This window comes from Delphinus delphis, chromosome 3 (assembly GCF_949987515.2).
Source record: "Delphinus delphis chromosome 3, mDelDel1.2, whole genome shotgun sequence".
NCBI lineage: Eukaryota > Metazoa > Chordata > Mammalia > Artiodactyla > Delphinidae > Delphinus > Delphinus delphis.
The window spans coordinates 2,967,647-2,991,175 of record NC_082685.1 but is presented as its reverse complement, the minus strand read 5'-3'; the positions used below and the strand labels follow the sequence as shown (position 1 = coordinate 2,991,175).

At 63.3% G+C, this 23,529-nt stretch overlaps 2 protein-coding genes across 5 annotated transcripts; one reads left to right on the top strand and one right to left on the bottom strand.

Moving 5' to 3' along the window:
* Window positions 1–1,423: 1,423 nt before the first annotated feature.
* On the bottom strand, window positions 1,424–6,244 carry LSM7 (LSM7 homolog, U6 small nuclear RNA and mRNA degradation associated). Its single transcript, XM_060006522.1, has 4 exons — window positions 6,173–6,244; window positions 5,962–6,052; window positions 3,143–3,214; window positions 1,424–1,682 (listed from the first exon to the last, which is right to left on the bottom strand). Exons 1-4 carry the CDS (start codon window positions 6,242–6,244, stop codon window positions 1,540–1,542), a joined length of 378 nt encoding a protein of 125 aa, XP_059862505.1. The 3' UTR covers window positions 1,424–1,539.
* A 65-nt stretch (window positions 6,245–6,309) lies between these two features.
* On the top strand, window positions 6,310–21,672 carry SPPL2B (signal peptide peptidase like 2B). 4 transcript variants are annotated; one of them, XM_060007332.1, is made up of 15 exons: window positions 6,310–6,409; window positions 11,574–11,693; window positions 12,258–12,440; window positions 12,876–12,965; window positions 13,549–13,688; window positions 14,252–14,394; window positions 14,564–14,660; window positions 15,491–15,607; window positions 17,338–17,419; window positions 18,137–18,211; window positions 18,294–18,356; window positions 18,442–18,541; window positions 18,895–18,972; window positions 20,362–20,522; window positions 21,315–21,672. In XM_060007332.1, the coding sequence occupies exons 1-15, from the start codon at window positions 6,335–6,337 to the stop codon at window positions 21,537–21,539; spliced, it is 1,749 nt and encodes a 582-aa protein (XP_059863315.1). In that variant the 5' UTR covers window positions 6,310–6,334; the 3' UTR covers window positions 21,540–21,672. The 4 variants fall into 4 exon arrangements, with proteins under 4 accessions (XP_059863315.1, XP_059863314.1, XP_059863317.1 ...); XM_060007331.1 differs by having other exon boundaries at window positions 21,312–21,672; XM_060007334.1 differs by having other exon boundaries at window positions 20,362–20,589; window positions 21,312–21,395.
* The last annotated feature ends 1,857 nt before the right edge of the window (window positions 21,673–23,529 follow it).

Below are 23,529 nucleotides of genomic sequence, written 5' to 3'. Positions count from 1 at the left end.
AGCGGTCTGAAGCCTTTGAGGGCTGTAATGATGGAGCAGAGAGGCTCCCGAGACAAGCCCTGCTTTCTGTGCAACCAACGCTGGGAGCTGGAAAGCCAGGTGTCCTTGTCCATCTGTCCTGGCCCCTGGCTGCCCCGGGGCTCTAACGAGGTCTGATTAGCCTCCAGCCCTCACTGCTCCCTCACCCCACCCCACCCTGGGGTCCGGACCCCTGGGCCTTCTGACCCCAAGATCTGGGTCTCAGCCTTTGTGTCTCAGCCTCAGATAGGGCAGGCTGGGTGTGTGGAGAGAACAGAGGCACTGGTGCCCAGGTTCTCGGTCCCTCCACCGTGTGTCCCCCCCCCCCCGCCAGAGTCGCAGTCCCCCGGCTATTGAGCGGGCACGGGAATTGCCCCCAAGAGCAGGACGCGGCAGGTTGGATGTTCTCTGGCACAGCCTCCCCCGGGGCTGTGACCCCAGCTAGCCCAGGCGCCCCGCTGCCCAGCTGCTGGGGCTGAGGCCTCTGATGAGGGAGCTGCATGAGGCAGGGCCGCCAGCTGGCAGGGAAGCGGGCCGGGAGGGATGAGCACACGGGGCTTGGCGACGCGGCCCCACGACTAATCCCCGGCAGCAGGGCCACAGCAGAGCTCAGATCCCCGCGATAAGCCAGCTGCTTTCAGTTTATCTGGTGTAAACGACGGACAGGTAGCGTGGGGGCCATCCAGCCGGGTCCCCTTGTGCGGTGGGTTCCTGTGTGTCGCCAGCGTTGGTGGAGGGGCCCTGGTCTACAGTTCCCGCCAGGACAACTCCCACTCACTCCTGGCCCCGCTCGTCCTCACATGCCCAGCACTCCTACAAATAGCAGACACATGCCTGCTCTCAGCAGACGGTGCTGTGGAGGTAGGGTCCTAACGAGGACACTGGGTTTAGGAAATGGGGCCAGGAGAAAGCCCTGCTTCCTGAGGGCGGGCATGGGGACGTTCAGGATCATGGCCCACGGAGTCGCCAGCTGAGGGGCAGGGGTGGGCTCGTCCTCTGAGCTGAGGCGGGAAGCAGGTTGGGCTAGGAGGTCGTGGGACCGGGCGGACAGCAAGGCTCCATCCAGTTTGTTCTTTGTGAGGTCACGGCTGTGCGGGGATGTGACACAGAAGGACCCGGCTTTGGGGGACCACTCGGGCCAGCGTACAGAGGCACTTAAGTGACAGGGCCTGCCGCTGAGAAGGCTGGCTGGGGGGTCTGCATGGGCTGTGGCCCCAGGGGGGCTCTGCAAAGGCTCCGGCCTCCACATCCCGTGCCCTCACCTGGACCATGCACGCTCAGTCACCTCCGAGCCCCCCAGCCCTGGGCCTGGACCCCAGACGGCGCGCAAACTCTGCTGGATGGACCGCATCCCTGGGGCCCAGGTCTTGCCAGAACACCAAGGCTGAAAGCCAGAGTCCAGGGCTCCTGGACACTTGAGGTTTGCAATTTTATAAAGAAAACAAAAACATAAGCAATACAAAAAGGAAAGTTCCGTTCCTACGGGTGGCCCGAGTCCTGGGGGAGGGGCGGCCCCGGCCGCTAGGCGTCTTGCTGCTGGATGAAGGGGTTGGGGATGGCTTCCATGCCGTCCTGCGGGCAGATGAGCACCACGGAGGTGCCCCTGCACACCACCAGGCCCAGCTGCCGGGTGTCCTCCGTGAGCTTGTACTGGTCGTCAGGGTCTGCAGAAGAAGAGGGGCGGCGATGAGGCGGTGCGGGCTCAGAGGCCCAGGAGGACCGGAGATGGGCCCGCGGTGGGGGGGTGGGGAGGGCAGGCGAAGGGCCCCACTCCCAAGCCAGCTGGCAGCCTCTCCCCGAGACGGACCACGAGGCTCAGGAAGAGCTCTGGAAATAGCCGCGTGCAGCCTGTCCTCCTTCTACAATGAGGACACAGCCCGGGGGACAGCAGAGACCGAGTTCTCAGATGGGCGGCAGAGAAAAACCCCATCTGCAGAATCTCGGAAGCCCTGCGGGGCCACCATTCACCCCCGTGCCAACGGGCTGTTCACAGTGGGGCGAGGGACCCGGGGAAGTGATGGCACGCCGAGGAAAGCTCTCCTGAGGTCACGGCGGCGAGGCCTCCATTACTGTTACTGCACGATGGCGAGTTGGGGAGGCCCGACTTGGGGTGTGGCTCCCCACTCCCAGACCCTGCAGGATGACCGCTGGCCAAGCCTGCCCCTCCCTCCCGGAACCGTGTGCATGCATCAGGGCCTCTGTCCCAGGGCCGTTCTGGGGGTGAGAAGAGGGCGCAGACTCAGCTAAGGAGCGAGCCCGGGCCCAGGTGGGGGCGGCCTCTGGCGCAGGAACAGCAGCCCTGCCTCCAGGGCTCTTCCGCCCGGGCCCGTCTAAGCGCGTGGCACACCCCAGCTCCCTTGCTTTTCCCTGCAGCCCCACGAGGTGAGGCTGTCCTTTTCCAGAAAGTCATCCGCCCAAGGAGGCCAGGCCAGGATCCCAGCGGGGGGGACTCTGGGCAGACTCAGTGCGAAGAGGGAAGACGAGGGAAAGCAAGAGGCCCCACGGGGTCGCTTCCCCACAAAGAGGGCCTCTCCCTGGGGGCCCTTTGACACTTCTGTGTGGCTCCATTAACTCTTCACCAGACTAACGTGTGTCTCAACGTCGACAGTTCCCAGAAAAGACACCCCCTCTCTCCTAGGCCTTGCGGTCCCCTTCATGCTACGGTCAGGCTGAGCTGGAGAACTTGCTGGCTGATGGCCAAGGGCTGGCCTGACCACCATGCGAAGGGTCTGGGGACCTGGGGGGACAGGGAATAACGGGGAGGGGGCCCTCCGTCAGCAGCCGGGGGTTAACACACAGGGACAGCAGGAGATAAGGGGGCAGGACGAGCCACAGGGCAGCCGGCTCTCTCACGGCGGGCGCAGCATCTTTCTAGCCCCGCTGGGCACGCCTCAGCCCCAGCGGGGGCTCAGTGTTGTGAGGACTGGATCCGGAAAATACCAAGTCCCGAGACGATGGTCTACTGAGCCTCGCCGGGACCGCGGGAGATCCGACACATCTGTCAGCAACGTGATCCACAAGGCACCACGTTCACACAGCGGTTGGGCGGCGGCAGGGCAGCTTTGGAACAAACAGTAAGGAAGGCCCAGTGAGGACGCCTCCGAGCCCCACGGGCTGCACTCACCTCTCATGTACTCGATGGTGCCATCCAGCACGAGGTTGAGCAGCGGGTCAAACCCTTTCAGGATTCCACTGGCTTGTCGGAATCACCGAGAAGAGAAGAGAGACAGACAGGCGTAAGATCAACGGTCATCCTGGGCAGATGCGAGCTGTGCCCGGGTGTCAGCACGTGAGATTGGGGTGCCCCCGCCGCTGAGGGGCCTCCCCAGCCGGATGCAGGTGTGGGAGCAGCCTCTCCAGGGACGGGACAGATGGGAGACCACGGGGGAAGCAAGGGAAGGGCTCCCGGATGGGGAGCAGTGACAGCGGACCCCAAAACCATCGCCACCACAACACAGTCGGCAAAGTCCGCCTGCGCCTGTTTTGTAAACAGTTTAACTGGCACCCGGCCATGCTCATTTGTTCAATGTCGCCTGTGGCTTCTTTCCTGCTGCAATGGCAGAGTGGAGTAGCCGCGACAAGAGACCATCTGGCCGGCGCAGCTGAAAATATTTCCTGTGTGGTGTCCTACAGAACAGGTCCACCAGCCCCGCCTGAGGGCGACGCCCTGGCCCTCTTCCTCTCCTGCTTACCCTCCCCTGCAGAACAAAGACCGTGAAGGCACCCACCTAACGGGGTTACGGAGAGTGACAAATCCAGTAACACGTGCAGGCACTTGGCCCCAGCCGGGCAGCGAGCCTGCACCCGCGGGTCTGCCCTCCTCACCAGGACAGGGGCGCTGCAGCAGGCGGGCAGGACGCTCAGACAGAGCCAGCGTTTCCCCCTCCCCAAAACCCCAGTGTGGGACGGGACCCATGATGGGACGTCAGTCTGTGCTCAGGCTGCAACAGCTCAGACAGCTTCGTGGATCTCATTAACGTCCATGAGTCGGTAGACTTTCAGCACATCTAAAGAGAAGCTATGCTGGGCGGGCCTGACCTGATAGGTGAGCCGTTAAAGGGATGGGCCCTTTCTGAAAAAAGAAATTTCAAAAATGAGATTTTCCTGCTGGTCTTGAAGACGTGAAGTGCAGTGCTGTAGACAAAGTCCATGGCAGGGGCGGCGAGCAGCCTCTAGGAGCCCAGGGGGTCCCTGGCCAACTCTTGGCAGAAAACGGGGACCCCAGGCTTGGAAGAGGACTCTGGGCCTGAGATGACAGGCTCTCAGAGACACTCCTTTACTGCAACCTCGTCAGAGACCTGAGCCTGAGGCACCCAGAGTCTGGAACCACAGGCGCTGTGAGATAAAAACGTATGTTGTTTAAGCGTAGAAAACGAACACTAGCGCCTTGAGAAGCAAGAGCCCCATCTCTTCATACATCCCAGAGCCAGCACGGTGCCAAGTGTTTGTTAAGATTCCGATCCTCACTGCATTGGGTACCTAGACGGGCAGGCGCTGTGTTTTTGGCCCTCTGAGGCTGCCCAGTCATCCACATCTCAGGGAAGGAGGGGTCTGGATCACTGTCTTACAAAATAAACAAACTGACGTTCAGAAGCAGCTGAATAAGTGAAATGTTGACCGGCTCTCACTAAGTGTCAGGAACCCTGTTAAACACGTTACCTGGGGCTTCCCTGGTGGTGCAGTGGTTAAGAATCCGCCTGCCAATGCAGGGGACACGGGTTTGAGCCCTGGTCCAGGAAGATGCCACATGCCACGGGGCAACTAAGCCTGTGCGGCACAGCTACTGAGCCTGCGCTCAAGAGCCCGCGAGCCATAACTACTGAGCACATGCACCACAGCTACTGAAGCCCGTGTGCCTAGAGCCCATGCTCCACAACAAGAGAAGCCACCGCAATGAGAAGCCCACGCACGGCAACGAAGAGCAGCCCCTGCAGCCAGAGAAAGCCAGTGCGCAGCAACGAAGACCCAGTGCAGCCAAAAAATAAACAAATAAATAAATTTATTTTTTTAAAAAAGAAAAACACGTTACCTGCTTTAAACACTTTAATCTCAGTGCCACTACTGAAGTAAGTGGAGTTAATAACCTCTGACAAATGAGACTGAGGCTCAGAGAGGGTAGCAACTTGCCCAAAGTCCCATAGCCAGTGAGCTGGGGCTGTGCCATGGGCAGGGCTCCCTGCATAACCCTGCAGCATCCTTCCTGCCGTCTTCGCACCATACTCCAACAGCAAATTCAGAGTTAAAGCCTCACAGTGACAGCATAAAGCCGCAAACTGTGACAAGTGCTACCAGGAACTTATAACAACAGGGGCCTGACCTGGAGTGGAGGCGTGGGGGTCAGGGAAAGCTTCCCAGAGCAGTCGAGAGCTCCCTGCATTACTCAGGTACAAAACGTTCATCGTGTTACCCTGGAACAACCGTGAACAAGGAGACGAGATTTGTTTTAAACAAACCCTTAAGGCAGCTTGGTGGAAACTGACCATAGGGCCGTAGTTCGCAACTGCGGCAATTCTGCCGCCCAGGGGACACTAGGCCATGTCTGGGACGTCACGACTAGGCGGCTCCTGGCACCGAGTGGGTGGGAGCAGGACGGCCTACAACGGAGAAAAATGCGGCCCCAACGTGAGCAGCGCCGAGCCTGAGAAACCCTCAGGTGCAGGACGACCCGTGAGGAGCTGGGACAGTCGCCTGAGTGAGGCAGGACCCACAGGAAGCAGAGCCGTGAATCCCAGCCACTGTAGCTTCCGGTGAGGTTGGGGACCCTTTGCGTGCCTCAGTTTCCCCACCTGCAAAAGGGGTGTAACCGTTCCTACCTGCCGGCGCCGTCGGGCCAGCACGACTTGTCCAAGCCTAGCGCTTAAAGCGCAGCCCAGGCATCCGTTATCGGTACCGCCGCCCGTTACTCCTCGTGGACCGTGGAGGGGGCGGGCGGAGGGACCTCACCTTCTCGGCCTCCCTGGAACTTCACTCGGATCGTCTTGTCGATGTACTTGGATAGATCCAAGATGCTCTCCTTCTTTTTCTTCTCTTTGTCCTGCAGGGGCAACAGAGCTCTGTGAGGCGGGGAGTGCAGCCGGACTCCGCCCCGCCAGCCCCGCCAGCCCCGCCAACCCCGCCAACCCCGCCAACCCCGCCAGCCTCGCCGCACGCTCACCGCCATCTTGCCGGCCGCGTCGCTGTGCGCAGGAGCCGCCGCCGCGCCCTTTGTACCCTGCCCTGCGCGCATGCGCGGCGGACGCAGGGCGCCTGCGTGGCGCGGTGCGCCGGAACGTTGCTGGGAAACATCTGCCGACGCCTGAGGCTGGGACCAGGCGACATGGCGGCGGCGGCGGCGGCGGCGGCGGCGGCGCTGGCGCGGCTCGCGGCGGCCTTCCTCCTCCTCGCGGCCCAGGTGAGGGCGGCGCCGACCCCGCCGGCCTCGCCGGCCGCGGTGCCCCGGCCCCTCGCCCCCCACCCAGGCCCCGCGCAGGACCCCGCCCGGCCCGGCCTGGGGCCAGCTTAGGGGATCCGTGCCCCGCGCGCGGGCGGCCCGCTGGCCCGGGGCTCGGTCGTGACCTTGCGGGCCTGTCCCCGGCCCGTCTCCCTTCCCCGCCTGGAAGTCCTTCTCAGCCACAGCGTCACCCGCTCCCGCCCCGGCCCCTGCTGGTCCGTCTCGGGGTCTCCCACCGCCGCCGGGGACGCCCCTCTCTGGCTCCGTGGCCTTGGCCGGGGGGCTGCCCCTCTCTGAGCCTCAGTTTCCCCTTGAGTGCCATACTACTCCCTTTTCCCGTGGTTGTGGTAAACTGTCGAGCGCGGCACCCAGTGTCTGGTAGTGTCGGGAAGCGGCCAGGAGCCCAGCCCTGGAGTGGGGTCGAATCGCCGCCCCATCTTTTGCTCCCGTGACCTTGGCAAGGGAGTTTCCCGCTTTGAGCGTCCGTTGCTAGTCTGCAAAAGGAAGATAAGTATACGGTGCAGAGTCAGCAAAACGATGTAGGGGATCACGAGCGCGCAGCATGTTACTTGTTTGTCACTAAACCTTCAGGGTCTCCAGTGCTAGCGGGGGACCGACCAGGAAATGGCTGATGTACGTTGTCATAAGCGCATCTTTTATTTCCAAATCCTCCCTCTCCCCGCCAGGTTCCACAGCTCAGGAAATACCCCCCACCCCGCAACAGCCGTACAGACTGGGCCGTTAACCTTGACCCTTCTGCTCCAGTGCCCCCACCTCTGCTCCAGGCGGTTGGCGTTCTCCCGTGGCCACTTTTGTCCCCCTGAATCCCCAGTTCATTCTCAACACTGCAGGAGTGATCCCTTTCAAAGTGTGTCTTGTGCCCAGATGGGAGCCTTCTGGTGGCTTCCTGGCGCATTTGGGAGGCCTCTGTGATCTGGCTGTCAGGAAGCTTCCCGTTTCTCTCCAGCTCTAGTGTCTTGAAGGCACTCTGCTCGCTGGTCTCTGTTTCCCTGAATTCCCCGGTTATGCTTCACGTCTCAGCTTAGCTGTCCCTCCCTCCCAGAAGCTCTCTGGGACGCCCCCTCCCCAGCTGCTTTGCCAGCCCCCTGTACTTGCCCCAGCCCTGTTCACTCATCTTCCCCAGCAGTCTGAGCCTTTGGAGGCAGGGACTTTAAGCTCTCCGGATATTTCAAATGAGGGCCAAGCGATAGGTAGGTGGAGGGTCACGGGAACACCACAGAAGGAGGGACGCAGTTGGCCTAGGAATGCTTTTCAGAAGCAGAGGTGCCTGAGGGGTGATCTGAAGGATGAGTGGGCGTTTGCTAGGTCAAGAAGGTACAGAAGGTTGTTGCAGGTGATGGGAGCAGGGCTGGAGGTGTGAGAGCTGATGTGCTTTTTTTTTTAGTAATAGATTTATTTATTTTAATTCTTATTGGGGTATAGTTGATTTACAATGTTGTGTTAGTTTCAGGCGTACAGCAAAGTGAATCTGTTATACATACATATATCCATTCTTTTTTAGATTCTTTTCCCATATAGGTCATTACAGAGTATTCAGAAGAATTCTCTGTGTATACGTTAGGTTCTTATTACTTATCTATTTTGCATATAGTAGTGTGTATGTGTCAATCCCAGTCTTTCAATTTATCCCTCCCCCTTACCCCTCGAGAGCTGATGATTTCCTTGGAGACGGTGAGGGTCCACTACAGCTGGCGTGTAGGATAATCCAATGGTTACACCTGAGGAAGGTGTCATCCCAGTGGAGTCCCTTCAGGTGCCCTTGCAGGGAAGGCCATGGAGGGAGCAGCAGTGGGAGTGGCTCCAGGCGTAGGGGGAAAAGGGCAGGCTGAACATGTGGCCTCTCCTGGCTGGAGTCCAGGGGAGCAGACTGGGCTGGTCGGAGCCGGGTGCTGGGACGTTTGGACTTTATTCCCGCTGGCTGAGGATTTGGAACTTTACCCTGAATGTGGGGAGCCAAGTAGGGTGTAGAAGCGAGCGGGAGAGCACCTGGGCCAGCCCTTCCCAGGACAGAACCCTGTGTGTGGTTCTTGGTGGCGCCCCGGTAAGGCCAGCTCTCCGCGGGGCGGGAGGCTGCTTGCTCACAGGTCGAAGCTCATTCCCGACCATTCTGTGACCCTGGGCGAGAGATTGGACCCCCTGCCCAGTTGCTGTAAGTTGTGCACATACAGCCCATGTGGGGCCTGTTACTCGGCAGATCTGAACACAGTGGTGTTCTCCCTGCCTGCCCCCTCCGCCCGCCTGCCCCTTCACCCCTCCACTGCCCCCCTCCGCTTGCCCCTTCACCCCTCCACTGCCCCCTCCGCCTGCCCCTTCGCCCCTCCACTGCCCCCCTCCGCCTGCCCCTTCACCCCTCCACTGCCCCCTCTGCCTGCCCCTTCACCCCTCCACTGCCCACTCCGCCTGCCCCTTCACCCCTCCACTGCCCCCCTCCGCCTGCCCCTTCACCCTTCCACTGCCCCCTCCGCCTGCACATCTTTTTCTAAGCTTCCCAGGTCCTAATTAGCCCCTTCTAGAATTCACCAAGTCCTAGGAAGACTGCTCCCTGTCTGGATCCCTTAGCTTCTTTCAAAGTCCCGTGACATGGATGCTTTCACTGTCATCTTGAAGCATAGTTTCCCTAGGAGTTCCTGAGCTCGATATGATTGTGGCGCATCGGGAGGTAGCCTGTCCTCGGTAGCCCCAGCTGTTTCTCGTCCTCCAAACTGGGATGGGCTATGCTGGAACGGGGGGCACTCACAGCCCTGGGCCCTTTGGAGGAACTTCTCCTAGCTCTTTAACTCCCCGGGGAGGAGACCGTATTCACGGCGAGACTGTGTTCTCGGGTGTTTGATACAAGCCCAGGCTTATTTCTTAACAGAAAGCCAGTTGTGCACATTGTGAGGGGAGAGCTGTGAAGTGTGCCCTTGTGCTTCTCAGTGACTTTTTAAAAACAAATGCTTTTAGTCATTCCCATTTTATACAACCGACAGTTTTCACCAGCAACTCGGATCCCATAGACCAGGGGTCAGCAAACATTTTCCAAAGGGCCAGACAGTATTTGTGGCTTTTCAGGACACATAGCCTCTGTTGTAACTCCCAGGCTCCGCAGAGAGCAGCATATGCCGTACCCTACGTTCAGCAACCAGGCAGACATGTTACGATAAAACTTTATTGACAAACACAGAAGGTGGGCCGGATTCAGCCTGGGGGTTGAGGGATCACAGAACCCCTGCAGTGGCCCAAGGTGGGGGGCAGGGCAGGGCTGACCTGGGGTGGGGGCACAGGGCTGGGCACGGTACTTGGGGACAGCCTGGTGGGGAGAACCCGGAAGAGGGGGCTTCTCATCCTGCCTCTGGTCGAGGGAACGAGGTTGGCCAGGCAGGGGTGGGTGGGGAGGTCACCACACTTCCCTCCCTCGAGCGCTGGTGGCAGTGCCCACGTGCCCTGCAAACATGGCCTCACTGAGCACACCCCGCAGCCCATTCGGCTGTCGGCACCTCGCTCCAGGCGACAAACCAAAGCACTGGGCAGGGGCAGTGGGGGCCCCGGTTCCTCTCCACGCCGCCAGCGGATGTGGATCAGTGGGGGGAAGCTCCTGGAGTGGCTGGGCCCCATTACACATTCACAGCGGGCCTGGCCTTCCGAGCTGGTCTGTGCCCCAGGCCTGCTGTTGGGGCCACGGCCCCTCGGGACCCCAGCTGAGTCGGAGCGCCGCCGCCTGCACCTTGGGAAGGCCAGATGGGGGTGGGGATCTGTCCCCGCACAGACAGGCTACTGCCTGTTGTCACCGAGGGGTGCAGTCTCTGTCTCAGCCTCCAGGTGGTACAGAGGGATGGCCCCAGGAGCCGGAGTGTGCAGAGTTGGGGTCCAGTTGGACCTCTCCAGCTCCAAGAAGCCAAGGGGCTGGGGTGGGCCCAGGCCCCTGTGGGCGTGGCGTGGCCGGGCTCCCTGCTCAAGGCTCTCTCTGGGACCCGTCCTCCCTCACAGGTCCCACAGCCCCAGGGAGCAGCCCAGACCAGGGCCAGACGGCGTGAGACCCGCTGGGGCTGAGGTCCTCGCGGGGGCTCCGTAGCCGAGCCCGGCCTATAGGAGGAAGCAGCCCCGGCAGGGACGCAGCGGTCCAGGCGGGAGGGGACGAGCAGGCAGTGGGGACGCTCGTGTGCGATACTGGTTTCTCATGTAGGTAAAGCCGCTCCCAGGTCCTGACCACCCCGCTGCCCTCAGCGGAGGGGCTGGAGTGCCAAGGACTCGGGGGCCTGCGCCTCTACCGCACTCTGGATTCACACTCGGAGCAAAGGCCCCGGTGGCCCGTGTGCCCAGCCCGCCCTGTCCTCCGCAGTCAGCCAGCTGCCCTCGACCTTGCTCTGTGTCAGAGCGGGCGGGGTCCACGTGGGCTCTGTGGGACCCTCCACAAGCAGCCTGCTGCCTGGCGGGCCTGGGCAGGAGGAACTTGAGGCCTTGTCGTCCTCCTGGGAGTAGTGGGCCAGGAAGCTGGGCACTTCTGCTGCCCGTGCCCATCGGGAGCGCTGCTGTACTTGCTCGGGACGTGCTGGGGAGGAGGTTCTGTCAGCTGCCTGGGCCCTGCTGGGGTCGTGGGGACGCCACCTGTCATGAAGGGCCCCCTGCCCAGAGCAGCCCTGCCTCTCACACCGTCCACTTGCCACGCGTTTGGGCAGGGAAGGTCAAGGTTCTGACCCAGGGGTTCCCACCAGCCTGTGGCCCAGCAGGTGCTGGTCACGTGACCCGGGCTCCGCCACCCCATTTCTGCCCTGAGCCTGCTGGCCTTGCTGAGTGGGGGCCTGTCGGGGAGCCTGGAACCTGCTGGGCCACCGCTGACTCCCCATCCCCTTCTTGCCTTATGGCAGTGGCGTGGGGCTCTCGTTCTCCCTGTAGTCCCAGGAGGACTCCCCCATTCCTGCCACTGGAGCCACAGGGAGGGGACCTGACACAGCCACTGTCAGCGCCCAGGTCTCCCTGAGGAGGCTCGGCCCTGCCCTCCTCATCGTGTCCCCCCCTAAGATGTGACAGTCGTATCCCATCTGTGCTGTCGGAGCGAGGGACCACCCAAGCCAGGTCGTGCCGTGGGCCGGCCCTGTCGGCTCTCTGACTGCTGCCCCCTGTCCAGGTGGCCTGTGAGTACGGCATGGTACATGTGGTGTCCGAGACCGGGGGCTCCAAAGGCAAAGACTACTGCATCCTCTACAACCCGCAGTGGGCCCACCTGCCGCTCGACCTCAGCAAAGCAGTGAGTACCGGCCAGCGCGGGAGCCCCCTCCCAACGCAGGGTCTTGTCTGTCTTGCTTGCTGCCCTCCCTCCACTCCTCCCCTGGGTCTCCCGAGGGCCTCTGGAGGACGGGTCTTGCAGAGAGCCGTTGAGGACGGAGGAAGGGCCTGTGCCCGGCATCGTCTCTGGGGTAGCCTGGATGCTGTGCTCTCTGCTCTGGCCTCACTCCTCCCAGAGGGACTCAGGGTGCCCAGTTCCTGGCTTGGTGGGTGGAACGAAGGCCAGCACTCCTGCCCGCACCTTGTGCTGTTTGTGACGGGCTCGAGAGAGGCGGGTAGGGTTCCTGAGCACACGCCGCCCTGTACCCCTCTCGTCTGCCTTGTGCTCGGGGTGGGTATGCACACACGCTTGTGCACGTGCGTGTGTGTGCGCGCGCGCGTGTGTGGGGCTGAGACCATGTGGGCTTGAGGTGAGGCTGCGTAGGGGCGGTGGTTGCCGCAGTGGCCTCCGCCGACCTGTCTCCCCGAGGATGCTGCGCGCCCTGGCTCCCCTGGAGCGTCTCATGTGAAGGCCGCCCTCCTGCAGTCTCTTCTGCAGGTGCGGGACTGGACGACCTCCGTGCTCTGCTCTCCGGCCGACCTCCCTGCCAAAGGCTTCAGTAACCAGATCCCCCTGGTGGCGCGGGGGAACTGCACCTTCTACGAGAAAGTGCGGCTGGCCCAGGGCAGCGGGGCGCGCGGGCTGCTCATCATCAGCAAGGAGACGCTGGTGCGGCCGCCGGGCCCCTCCTGGGCAGCCAGGGGCCCTGGGGGGCGGGGGTTTCCTACTTGTGGCCTTGGAGGGGCCCTGTCCCAGGGCGGTGCTGGGCTCTGACAAGGCCTGGGGCGGAGCTCTGGGCCGCTGCCTGAGGAGCAGGTGGTGTGGGCCACAGTGCCACCCTCTCCCTCAGGCCCTTCAGGGCAGACCAGCGTCACCCAAGCCCAGGGTTGAGAGGGAAGGGGAGCTTGCACTCCCCCAGACAGAGGGAGGGGCCGAGCCTGCAGGCCTCCCACCTGACACACACACACACACACACACACACACACACACACACACACACGCACGCGCGCAGGACTCCTCCGTCCCCTCCCCCTCGGGGAGAGCTGCCCCGCCCTGGGTGGGCCCTGCTAAGCCATCCAGCCGCCCTCTCCCCCTCTCCCCCAGGTCCCCCCAGGAGGCAACAAGACGCAGTACGACGAGATCGGCATTCCCGTGGCCCTGCTCAGCTACAAAGACATGCTGGACATTTTCGAGGTAGGCTCGTCCCCCGCCCTGTCTGCAGCTGGGCCCAGTGCCTGAGAAGACGGTGTGCCCGCAGTGCTGTGAACGTCAGGAATGGAGACCCCAGCCCTCCCCCATGCCAGAGACCCTGCGTGTCACCCCCTGCTCAGGCCTGCCCGGCCCCTCACCCGGCCCGGCCCTATCTGGCCAGAGGCTGGTGCGTCTTTGATTTGGGGAGCCGGGTCCCGAGCAGGCGAGCTGCAGCACACAGTGACATGGGGATAGCCAGGTTCCCCACTGCAGGCTTCGCGTCTCCCCAAAGGGACCCACCGTCCGTCTCCGGGCCGCTTCCCAGGCCACGTCCACCCTCGTTCACTCATGCTTGTCTGGGGGCGGGGTCTGTGTTCCCACACACGCGCAGTCCTGTCACCCACCTTGTGTGAAGCTCATCCCGGCAGAGCCCGCTTCTCTGGGGTCAGGAGTAGCGGGTGAGGGCGTGGGGTGAGGCGGGATCTCCCAGCCCCCGGCTCCTCGAGTGGGCCAGCCTCGGCCCTCTGGGTGGCGAGGGGACGGGTGGGCCCCCCCGACCTTAGCTCTCTTGTGTTCCCTGAGGCAGACTTTCGGCCGGGTGGTACGGGCAGCACTGTACGCCCCCAAGGAGCCCATGCTGGACTATAACATGGTCATCATCTTCATCATGGCTGTGGGCACCGTTGCCCTCGGGGGCTACTGGGCCGGGAGCCGGGACGTGAGGAAGTGAGTGGCCCGCGCGTGTGCGTGCGTCCCGGATGGGCGGCCGTAATGCTGGGCAAGTAACCACGAGAGTCCGCATGCCCAGAGAGCCTTCTGGAAAACAGCTGCTACAAACACCCAGGAGACCCGTTGAAAGCCCCGAGGGCCCCGCTCCCCACGATTCTGTCCTGCCCTCAGGGTTCCCGGCCCGGGCCCAGCCTGGCGGGGGCATCCACGGGAGACCTCGCCCCAGCCGTCCAGGGAAGGGCGGTGGTGGGGTTGGTACAGGGCCAGGGTCCAGGGTGGCCCCCATGCGGCCACCACAGCTGGGCCCTGGGGACCGGAGCCCCACCTCCGGCAGGACTGGCTCCGTCGGGGGGGACCCCAGGTACACATGGTGGGTGGGGATGGGGGACTGGCCGACGGGGCAGGTGACGGTGGTCACCTCCGGGCAAGCTGTCCCTCAGCCTGTCCAGACCCCTTGTGTCAGGCTGCCCCTGCCTGTCCTTCCCCATGTCCGTGGCCCTCGGCCCCCGGGAGCGGTGCCGGCCGGTAGGGCGTCCCCCAGCCCGTTCTTGTCTTTCAAGGAGGTACATGAAACACAAGCGGGACGACGGGCCCGAGAAGCACGAGGACGAGGCTGTGGACGTGACGCCCGTCATGATCTGCGTGTTTGTGGTCATGTGCTGCTCCATGCTGGTGCTGCTCTACCACTTCTACGACCAGCTCGGTGGGTGCCCGGCCCCGGCTCTCAGGGCGGCGGGGGAGGGGGGAGTCCAGGGGCCTCGCCAGGAGGGGCCTGGGGCTACCCCTTCCTTCCCTTGGGGCGGTCACCCTGCCAGGGAGTGCGGCACAGAGCCGTCCTTCAGGCTCCCCTCACCGCCCGCCCCGCCCCGCAGTCTACGTCATCATCGGCATCTTCTGCCTGGCCTCCTCCACGGGCCTCTACAGCTGCCTGTCGCCGCTCCTCCAGAGGCTGCCGTTCTGCAGATGCAGGTGAGCCCCCGGGCGACCCCCACCTGGCCCTGCTCGCGGGGGTCCCCCTCTGCTGCCTTGTGGCCCGTCCGCTCCCACCTCCCGTTACCCGGCCCCCGGAGGCTCCACAGCTTTGCTGAGGCCGAGGACCCTTGCCCTCCGGAGCCCTCGGTCAGTCTGGCACGGTGCAGGCATTACAGCAGGTGCCCACTCCGTGCTGGCTGGGGGCTCACGGGCCCCACCTCCAGCCCCTGGGTGGGCCTCCCGTTCTGGCTCAGGGCCTGTGGGATCCCTCGGGGGACGTCGGCTGGGGGCAGCAGGCGGGCGGCGCTGCTGATCCAGGCTCCGAAGGTTCTCTGCGGTCAGGGGTCTGGTCTGCTTGTCGTGGAGCAGGTGGGAAACGGAAGGGTTTAGACGAGGTCCGACGGGGTCAGGAAGCTTGGCTCAGGGGGCTTGGGGGAGGGCCTGGAGCAGGGAGGGCTGTGCGAGAGGGGTCACAGCACCCGACGAGGGCTCCTGCGGGTGGGGTCAGCTTAGCGACTGGCTGAGGTCCGGTCGCTTCCCCCAAGGCCCTGCCCCTGCCCACTCTGCCCTGCCCTGCCCTGCCCTTGGGAGCCTCCCTTCTAGAAATAAAAGGTGAGGGATGGTGAGTTTAACAGATAAGGTAAAGTAGAGGAAGGGACAGGGCCAGGGGTGGCCCTTGGGAGCAGAGCCCGGCAGACAGAAGGAGGACAGATGGGGAGGCCACGGGCTTTTGGGCAGGAGTTGAGCTGACCCTCCGGGTGCTGGGCAGAGGCAGGGCTGTGAGGGTCAGAGGCCGCTGACCTCCCCACCTGCCTGCCTGCCCTCAGGGTCCCTGACAACAGCCTGCCCTACTTCCACAAGCGCCCTCAGGTCCGCATGCTGCTCCTGGCGCTGCTGTGCGTGGCCGTCAGTGTGGTGTGGGGCGTCTTCCGGAACGAGGACCAGTGAGTGCAGTCCTGGAGGCCCTGCTGGGGGTGGGTGCAGCTGTCCTCGGGTGCTCTGACCTCCCTGCGACTCCCCGAGCCCTCCGCTCGGGGCGCCTGGAGCTGGGCCAGCTCCCGGTTATGAAAGGCTCTCCTGTCAGTGCTCTGGACGCAGTGGCCGCACGCCGTCCAGGCCTGGCCCTGTCTGCCCTGTGGCTTGTCCGGTGCCCCGGGATCTGCGATCGCAATCTGGGCGTGAGATGCCGCCGGCACTGCTGCCCGGGCGCCGAGCCGTGTGCTCCGGGGCAGCCTGGACGTGGCCTGGCGCCGCTCGGCCGCTGCTCCGTTGTGGTGCCCGCCCGCTTGCTCAGCTAGCTCTGCTTCTCCCAACACCCCCCCCCCGCCGGGGGCCCCCCCCCCCGCGAGGCAGCGCGCCACCGCCTGCCGTCACTGACACCATCTGGCGCTCTCTCTGAGCTTCTCCCGGGGCAGTTAAACGCTCTTGGCTGTGCTGCTGTTTGGAGCTATAACAGATTTAACTGGCAGAAGGAAAGCATGAAAATATTTTGAGTCCTTTGTACACAAAGAGAATAGGGACGCTCACGGTTAAATCCAAGCCAGGAGGCTTGCTCCTTCGCATAAAAGTAGAACAGGCCATGGCTTCCGCCATGTCTGGGCGCCCATGTGGCCTTGGTGAACCTTCTCTGTTCTCACCAGCGCCCTGGCCCAGAGAGGTTCTCATTGTGCGCTCAGATGAAGCTCTGATGAGTAACTTGAGGGGCAGGGAGGACGGGGCCGGCTGTGGGGCCATTTCCAGCGGGGAGCCTCATCACACGCGGGCTTCATCACACAACTTTGACTTCCCAATTCGGAAGTGGCCCCGCAAGGGTGGCGCCCTGCTTCCCAGGACTCCAGATGATGTCCTCAGGGCCCCAAGTCCCTATTTCCTCAGAGAGTGTGGGGCATTTGGCTGGGTGGGTACAAGTTTTGCTTTTCTAAATTTTTTTTTTTTTTTTTCGTGGTACGCGGGCCTCTCACTGTTGTGACCTCTCCAGTTGCGGAGCACAGGCTCCGGACGCGCAGGCTCAGCGTCCATGGCTCATGGGCCTAGCCGCTCCGCGGCATGTGGGATCTTCCAGGACCGGGGCACGAACCCGCGTCCCCTGCATCAGCAGGCAGACTCTCAACCACTGCGCCACCAGGGAAGCCCTGCTTTTCTAAATTTTTTAAAAGATATTTTTGAGGGACTTCCCAGGCGGTCCAGTGGTTAGGACTCCACGCTGTCACTGCCGAGGGCCCAGGTTCCATCTCTAGTAGGGGAGCTCGGATCCCACAAGCCCCGCGGCACGGCCAAGAAAAAAAAAAATTTTTTTTTTAAAGAAATTTGAATCCGCTGGATACATGGTCCCCCTCGCCCTGCACCCCGTGCCCCGGGCTGTGATCTGGGTGGGAGAGCCGCTGCTGCAGAGGGACAGAGGCCCTGGCACGCGCCTGCATTTCTCTGGCCGTGGCGTCAGGGTTGGGGGATCGGTTCACCCCCTGCTGCTACCAGCCATTGCTGCCCCTCCTGTCCCCCCACGGGCCTCAGGACGTCGGCTGCTGCCTTTGTCTGCATAAGGGCCTCCGCGGCTCCTCTGGGCTCGTCTGGGCGGCTTGGACTTGGCGCTGAGGCTTCCAGGGCGGGGGAGGGGCCTGGCAGGCGGAGGTTCTTGGTGGAGGCCCCGCCCAAGGGTGGCTGCGCTGCCTTCCAGGTGGGCTTGGATCCTTCAGGACGCGCTGGGCATTGCCTTCTGCCTCTACACCTTGAAAACCATCCGCCTCCCCACGTTCAAGGTGAGGGCCCCTCGGGGTGGTGGGGGCGCTCTGCGGACGAGGGGATGGGGTCTCTTGGGGTCAGCCCTGTGCCCGCCAGCCGTGCAGCCCTGCCCAGGGCCTTCCACTCTGAGCCTGGCCATGTGTGGGCCGTGTGGTCTTGGCTCATCCGTCCCTCTGGCCACCCTCCTGGGGACGGGGCTTAAGGATCAGCGCAGAGTTGTCTCACAGTGTGGCGGCAGCGTCTGTGACCGCTGGCCGAGGGAACACCTGGGCGGGCGCGCGGAGCAGGGCCGCCTCCTTGCTGGTGAGGTGAACAGAGGAGGGAAAACCAGGTGAAACCAAGGGGGCAGAAGCACAGGGCTCGGGCCGGGACTCTGGGCCAAGGCCCAACCCCAGCAGGAGGAACCTAGAAACACACAGGCAAACGTGAAGCCGGGCGTCACCTGCCCAGACCCGTGGCTGGCTGGTTGCGGCTGTGTCTCTCTCAAGCGTCCCATCAGAAAGTCGCCCTCCCTGAGCCTCCGGCCTGACATTGCCTCCAGGGCACCGAAGGTCAGGCTGCCCGTGCTCAGACTTTGTCCTAAAGGCTTCGTCCCCACAGGGAAACTCTGAGCCTTGGGAGAGGCAGGGACACGTCCGGGAGCGTCTGTGCGTCTGGGACCCTGGGCAGGGTGGGGTGGAGGGCAGGGCCGGTGGAGGTCCCCGAGCACAGCCCTCAGGACGCCCCATTCCCAGGCCTGCACGCTGCTGCTGCTGGTGCTGTTCATCTACGACGTGTTCTTCGTGTTCATCACGCCCTTCCTGACCAAGGTGGGCTCTGGGCCCCGCCCCGCCCCCCCCCCCCGCCCTGGCCCCCGCGTTCCCCCGTCTGACGCAGTCCCCCTTCTCTTAGAGTGGGAACAGCATCATGGTGGAGGTGGCAACCGGGCCGTCAGACTCGGCCACCCACGAGAAGGTATGTGGTGCCCGCGGCCGAGATGCTGAGCAAGCGGAGTGAGCGCGGGCTGGCAGGTCCTGGACACGCTGCCCCCTCTCCCCAGCTCCCCATGGTGCTGAAGGTGCCCAGACTCAACGCCTCGCCGCTGGCCCTGTGTGACCGGCCCTTCTCCCTCCTGGGCTTCGGGGACATCCTGGTCCCAGGTACTGGGGCCGGGCTTTGGCGGCCCGGGTGCCCTTGGGGGTGTCAGGCCACAGGGGCTGGTGGGCAGAGGCAGAGCTGAGCCAGTGGGGCCTGGGGGCCAGGGAGGTGGTCCCCCGGAGGCGTTGTCCCAGCCGTACTGCCCCCAGGGTCCCCCTCCGGGCCCCTCCCCCCACCAGGCGGCCTCTGAGCTGGGGTTTGCGCTCGCTGGAGGTCTGGTTACCTGCCAGGAGTCGAGGGTGGCGCTGGGCCAGCTCCCTCCTGAGCTGGGAGGAACGCACGGTGCCTCCGGGGGAACCCCCGGTGCCTGGCTGGGGCTGCGGCCCGGCCTCTGCCCATGGCCTCTCTCCCACAGGGCTGCTCGTGGCCTACTGCCACCGCTTCGACATCCAGGTGCAGTCCTCCAGGGTCTACTTCGTGGCCTGCACCATCGGTAAGCCCGCTGCCCCGGGGGCTCGGCTGTGCCCCGTCCTCTGCCGCGGGGTGGTAGGGGACAGGCCTGTGCCCGCGTCACAGGCCTCCTTGTCACTTTCCACGGTGGTCGTTGTTTCTCTTTTCTTTGGTCTTCTTTGTCTTTCTCTTTTTTCCTTTGTCTTCTGTTTCCTTTGTTACTAAAGCCATTTACACCAAAGGGATGTTTTCTCATTTTCTGTTGAGTCCAATCATTTCTAAAAATGTCCAAACCAGTTCTCTTGTCCTGCTGGGTCAGCTCTTCAGGACGAGCAGGCGTGCAGAGCGCACAGGCCCCACCAGCCGACACGGGTGAGGGCAGGCCCCGCCATGGCCCCCAGCAGTGCCAGGCGGACGCAGGCTGGCCTTCCCGGCGTACTTTGGGCCGTTGGCGTCCGGGTTCCTGAAGGCCCAGACAAGTGCTCCCCGCCTCTGCCCCCTGGGTTCACACTCCATGATTAGCTCGTCCAGATGCGCCTGCAGAGCTTTTCTCCGTGTGAACCACAGTTTGTCAACTTGTTCTGTAGTTCCCGTCACTGAAATCCTGTAGTTGGCTCGGTTGAATCACTTCTTTAGGACAGGTGGCTAGTCCACAGCCGATAAGCGGGAACTCTCCCTGCACAAGCCTATCGCTTGGAAACATGGAGGTAAGGGGCAGGGCAGGCAGCCCGAGCAGACGCAGGTGCTGGAGACGGGGCTTTTTGCCTCGGAGGGGATGTGCCAGTAAATGGTGTCTTTCTTTGTAACTCTTCACCTGGGAGTAATTGCACGTGTGCGGCTGCAAGGTTAGTACAGTGAGCCCCACGCCGCTGCACTCAGGCCGACCCCTCTAACTCCTCGTGTGTGCTGTGTTGTATGTCCGTCCCTGTGCTCTACGTGCGCGGGGGTCTTTATACGTTGGACTCACATCCCTAAATAACACACGCTGTTTTATGCTGAACGGGGAGCAGGAAATGCGGACGCTTCTCACCCCTCAGTGCTTTCATGCGGTCACAACTCAGTTATGAAAGGTCTGATTTCCTAATTCTGTACCTACGTTACTTCAGTTCAAATTATTTTTCTAACTAGAGGCTTACAAAAATGAGCTATTGGGGCACCTCTGCGGCTCCTCCAGCCGCTCCCGGGACGCCAGGCCTTCCCATGGCGGCCGCCCGCTTCCGCTCCCCAGTCTGGCGGCTGGGCCCTCGTTCCCTCCTCTTTCCCTGCTGACCCCTGTGTGCACTCTCGCCTGCCAGCGTCCGGGAAGGTGTGGGTGGGGAGGACCCGCTGGCCACGGCCCTGGCGCGAGCTCTGCCTCTCCTGCCCCTGTGAGCAGTGGGTGGTGAGCTTGGGACCGGCCAGGGTAACGTGCTGCCTGTCTCTGCTTCCGCAGCCTACGGCATCGGTCTCCTGGTGACGTTCATGGCGCTGGCCCTCATGCAGCGCGGCCAGCCTGCCCTCCTCTACCTGGTGCCCTGCACGCTCGTCACCAGCTGCGCCCTGGCGCTCTGGCGCAGGGAGCTGGGCATGTTCTGGACGGGCAGCGGCTTTGCGGTGAATACCAGTTTGCTATGAATGTCTGCGAGAAATAATAGCCTAATAAGCCCTAACTAGAGTTAAAGTTGAGTAAGACCTCCTAGCGCTACAACTAAACCCCGCAGCCCGTGTCCCGTCTCTGGAAGGTTTTGCTTTGGGTGTGGTGCTCCCGTGGCTGTAGGGCGGGGAGGGGTACATGTGCTCGTGGTGTGGCTCGGGGTGATGCTGCTGCCCTGCTGCTAACCCTAACCCTAACCCATTTGGTTGGATTGGTTGGACTTGGGGTTCCAGCTGCTTCTGCCACGGGCAGGGGGCGGGCCGGGCCTTGTTCTTGTCTGAAACTGAAGAGGAAAGGGACAGAGGCCACTCCCTGTGCAGCACAGGGTGACCGCTGTATCCCTGCAACTCAAGGGCATTCCGGGCCTGCGGGGTCTCTAGCGGGCCCTGTTAGGAGACCCGTCCTGCCCTGATGGGGGCTCTGAGCGCTTCCGGTGTGTGTGTAACTTGTTCGCATAGATGTGAACACGCTTTACATGTGGTGTGACTGTTGTGACCCGGTGAGTCGGGAAGGCTTCCTGGGCTCAGTGCCCCCGTCCCCAAAGGTCTCCCTCCCGGCGGGCGTTGGCTTTGCTACAGAGCGGGTGGATTGGTTCTGGAAGGTTCTGGAGGGAGAGCAGGCCAGAGAAGGCAGGGTGGGGCCCTCCTGGGGCCCTGATGCGGTGCTGGTGCCAGTTGGCGAGCGCGGCTCCTTCCTGGGGCCGGAGCGCCCCCGCGGCTCCACCAACCCGGGCCTCCTCCCTCCCTCAGAAGGACCTACCTCAGTCGCCGTGGGCGCCGGCCTCTGCCGACGGCCCGCAGCCCCAGGCGGACTCCGACGCAGCCCCCTCCCAGCAGCCTCCCGGCCAAGAAGCGGCCCCGTCCCCTCCGCCCGCGGAGCAGCCCCCAGAGTCGTCCGCGCCCGAGGAGAGCGGGGCCGGCGCGCCCCCCCAGAAGCCCGAGAGTCCGGCAGGCCTCGCCCCCGGCCCCTCGGCCTAGGGGAGGGCGCAGACTCGGCCCCCGCGCCCAGGGACTGGACCCGCGCGGCCCGCAACTTGGTGCTCTGGCCTGGCCGATGCGCACGTCCTGCTCCAGCCCGGCCACACCCCGGACCCCAGCCCTGCTCCGAGCTCGCGTGGCTGCCAAGCCCCCGGCCGGCTGAGGCCAACCCCGCGCGCGCCCCGCTTCCTGCGGCGGTGGTGCCCCGGGAAGGGCGGGGCCGTCACCTCCGCCGTTGGCCGCGGACACGCCCAGTTTGGTGCTTGCCCTGCTGCTGCTTCCCTTCGGGTCCGGGCCGGGAGAGGGCGGGTCTCTGGCTCCTGGTGGAGGGGCGCCTTTGCTCAGCAGGGCCCCCAGGGGTTTGGACTGGACGCCACCGCAGCCTTGGGGGCCCGTGGTGAGCGCCGAGCCCTGCGCCCGGCCCTTCCATCGCCCGGAAGCGCCCAGCGCCTGTGGTCCAGCTCCTCCAAGTTTGAATAAACGGCCACGACTTTTTGAAATTCTGGTAGTGTCGCCTCTTGGGGTGCGAGCCCTTCGGACTGCCTCTCTTGGGGGCGGGGCTGGTGCCAGGCCGGTGGCCCCATCTTGCCTTTCAGCTCAAGGGAACTCGGCTCCCACCCTCGCCACAGGCACCCGCACGCTCTCAGCACCCTATCCAGTGCACGCACCTCGGCCTCCAACTCCAGCACGGGGGACGGGGAGCTTCTGGAATGCGGGAGGATATTCTGGAACTGGCGTTATGTCTTCTACCTCACGGACAGGGTTCTCTGAACCTCACGACGGAGATGCCGCCGGCCCCCGTGTCACCGCCTGGCGACAGAGCCGGCGCCCGGACAGGCACCCGGGGCTGCTGATCGCCAGGGCCCCGGCCCGCTCCCCCCCCGCCAACACCCCGTCCGCGCCGCACGCCGGCTCTGTGTCCCTCTGCGCGCTGCTGCGCTGCACACAGCAGGCGGGGGCGACCACGGTCCATTCCACACAATACCAGCGCCAGCCAGACTCACAGCCTCTCAGCCACGCCTCTCGAGGAAGAAACGATGTTTATTCCTAAAAAAAAACAGACGGCGTCTCCCACCTGCTTCTGTGTGTTTCTCAAAAGAACAGGTGATCCGGTGGGAGGGCGGGGCTGGAGCAGCTGGACCTGCCCAGCCCCACGGGAGCCCCTGGCCTTAGAGGCCGGGACCAGGGCGCAGCCACGGGGCAGCCTTGGGGGAAGGCCCGAGCGGACCTCCGCCCTCCCTCTAGGGACTGCGCCTTCCTCTAAGCCATTTTGTACGTCGGTAAAGAGCGCGGAATCTCTTTTTTCTGTTTTGTTGGTTTGACAAACGTCAAAGAAATCAAAGGAGGATGTTTGTTAGTTCCTGAAGTTTCAGTTTGCAGTTTTTGCCTTGCTTCTGTTTGAATCTTATAATTAAACACAGCTTTTGATACTTATGGCTGGGTCTTTGCGTTTTCTGTGCTGCAGTGAGCCGGGGCTGGGGGGCGGGGCTCGGGGGCGTTGTGGGGAAGCCCTCGGTGGGCCGGCCGGGCTGGGCCCGGTGGCCTTCAGCCTGCAGGAATTCCTGTGTGGATGGAGGTGTCCGGAGCACACCCGCAGCCTGTGGCCGCTGGTGCCGCCCAAGTGGGGTTTCAGCTTTGCCGCCTGTGGCTACTTGTCCTTACTCGCCTGGGGTCCTCGTGAGGGGAGGGGAGGGTAGCGGAGCCTGCTGTTGTCTGTGTTTGGATACCATTAGCTTGTCTGTGATGATCTAAGAACCACGGAGGGAGTCACCTGTAGCAGGGCCTGCGGACTTTCTGTAAAGAGCCAGATGGTCAATGTTTGGGCCTTTTTGGGGCCACATGGTCACTGTCACAACCGGTCGACCCAGCTGTGTAGCCGGAAGCATCAGACAACGTGTAAGCAGACAGGCGTGACTGTGGCCAAAAACTTGGTGGACACCAAAATGTGCATTGGTGTCATTTTCACAGGTCTCAAAATACTCTCATTTAC

Coding starts and splice junctions, on each gene's coding strand:
- LSM7 (XM_060006522.1), bottom strand. CDS start 6,244: ATGCGCGCAGGGCAGGGTACAAAGGGCGCGGCGGCGGCTCCTGCGCAC. Junction 3,215..5,961: donor GTTCCAGGGAGGCCGAGAAG/GTGAGGTCCCTC, acceptor GATTCCGACAAG/CCAGTGGAATCCTGAAAGGG. Junction 1,683..3,142: donor CACCATCGAGTACATGAGAG/GTGAGTGCAGCC, acceptor CTTCTTCTGCAG/ACCCTGACGACCAGTACAAG.
- SPPL2B (XM_060007331.1), top strand. CDS start 6,335: ATGGCGGCGGCGGCGGCGGCGGCGGCGGCGGCGCTGGCGCGGCTCGCG. Junction 13,689..14,251: donor GGGAGCCGGGACGTGAGGAA/GTGAGTGGCCCG, acceptor TTGTCTTTCAAG/GAGGTACATGAAACACAAGC. Junction 18,357..18,441: donor ACTCGGCCACCCACGAGAAG/GTATGTGGTGCC, acceptor CCCTCTCCCCAG/CTCCCCATGGTGCTGAAGGT.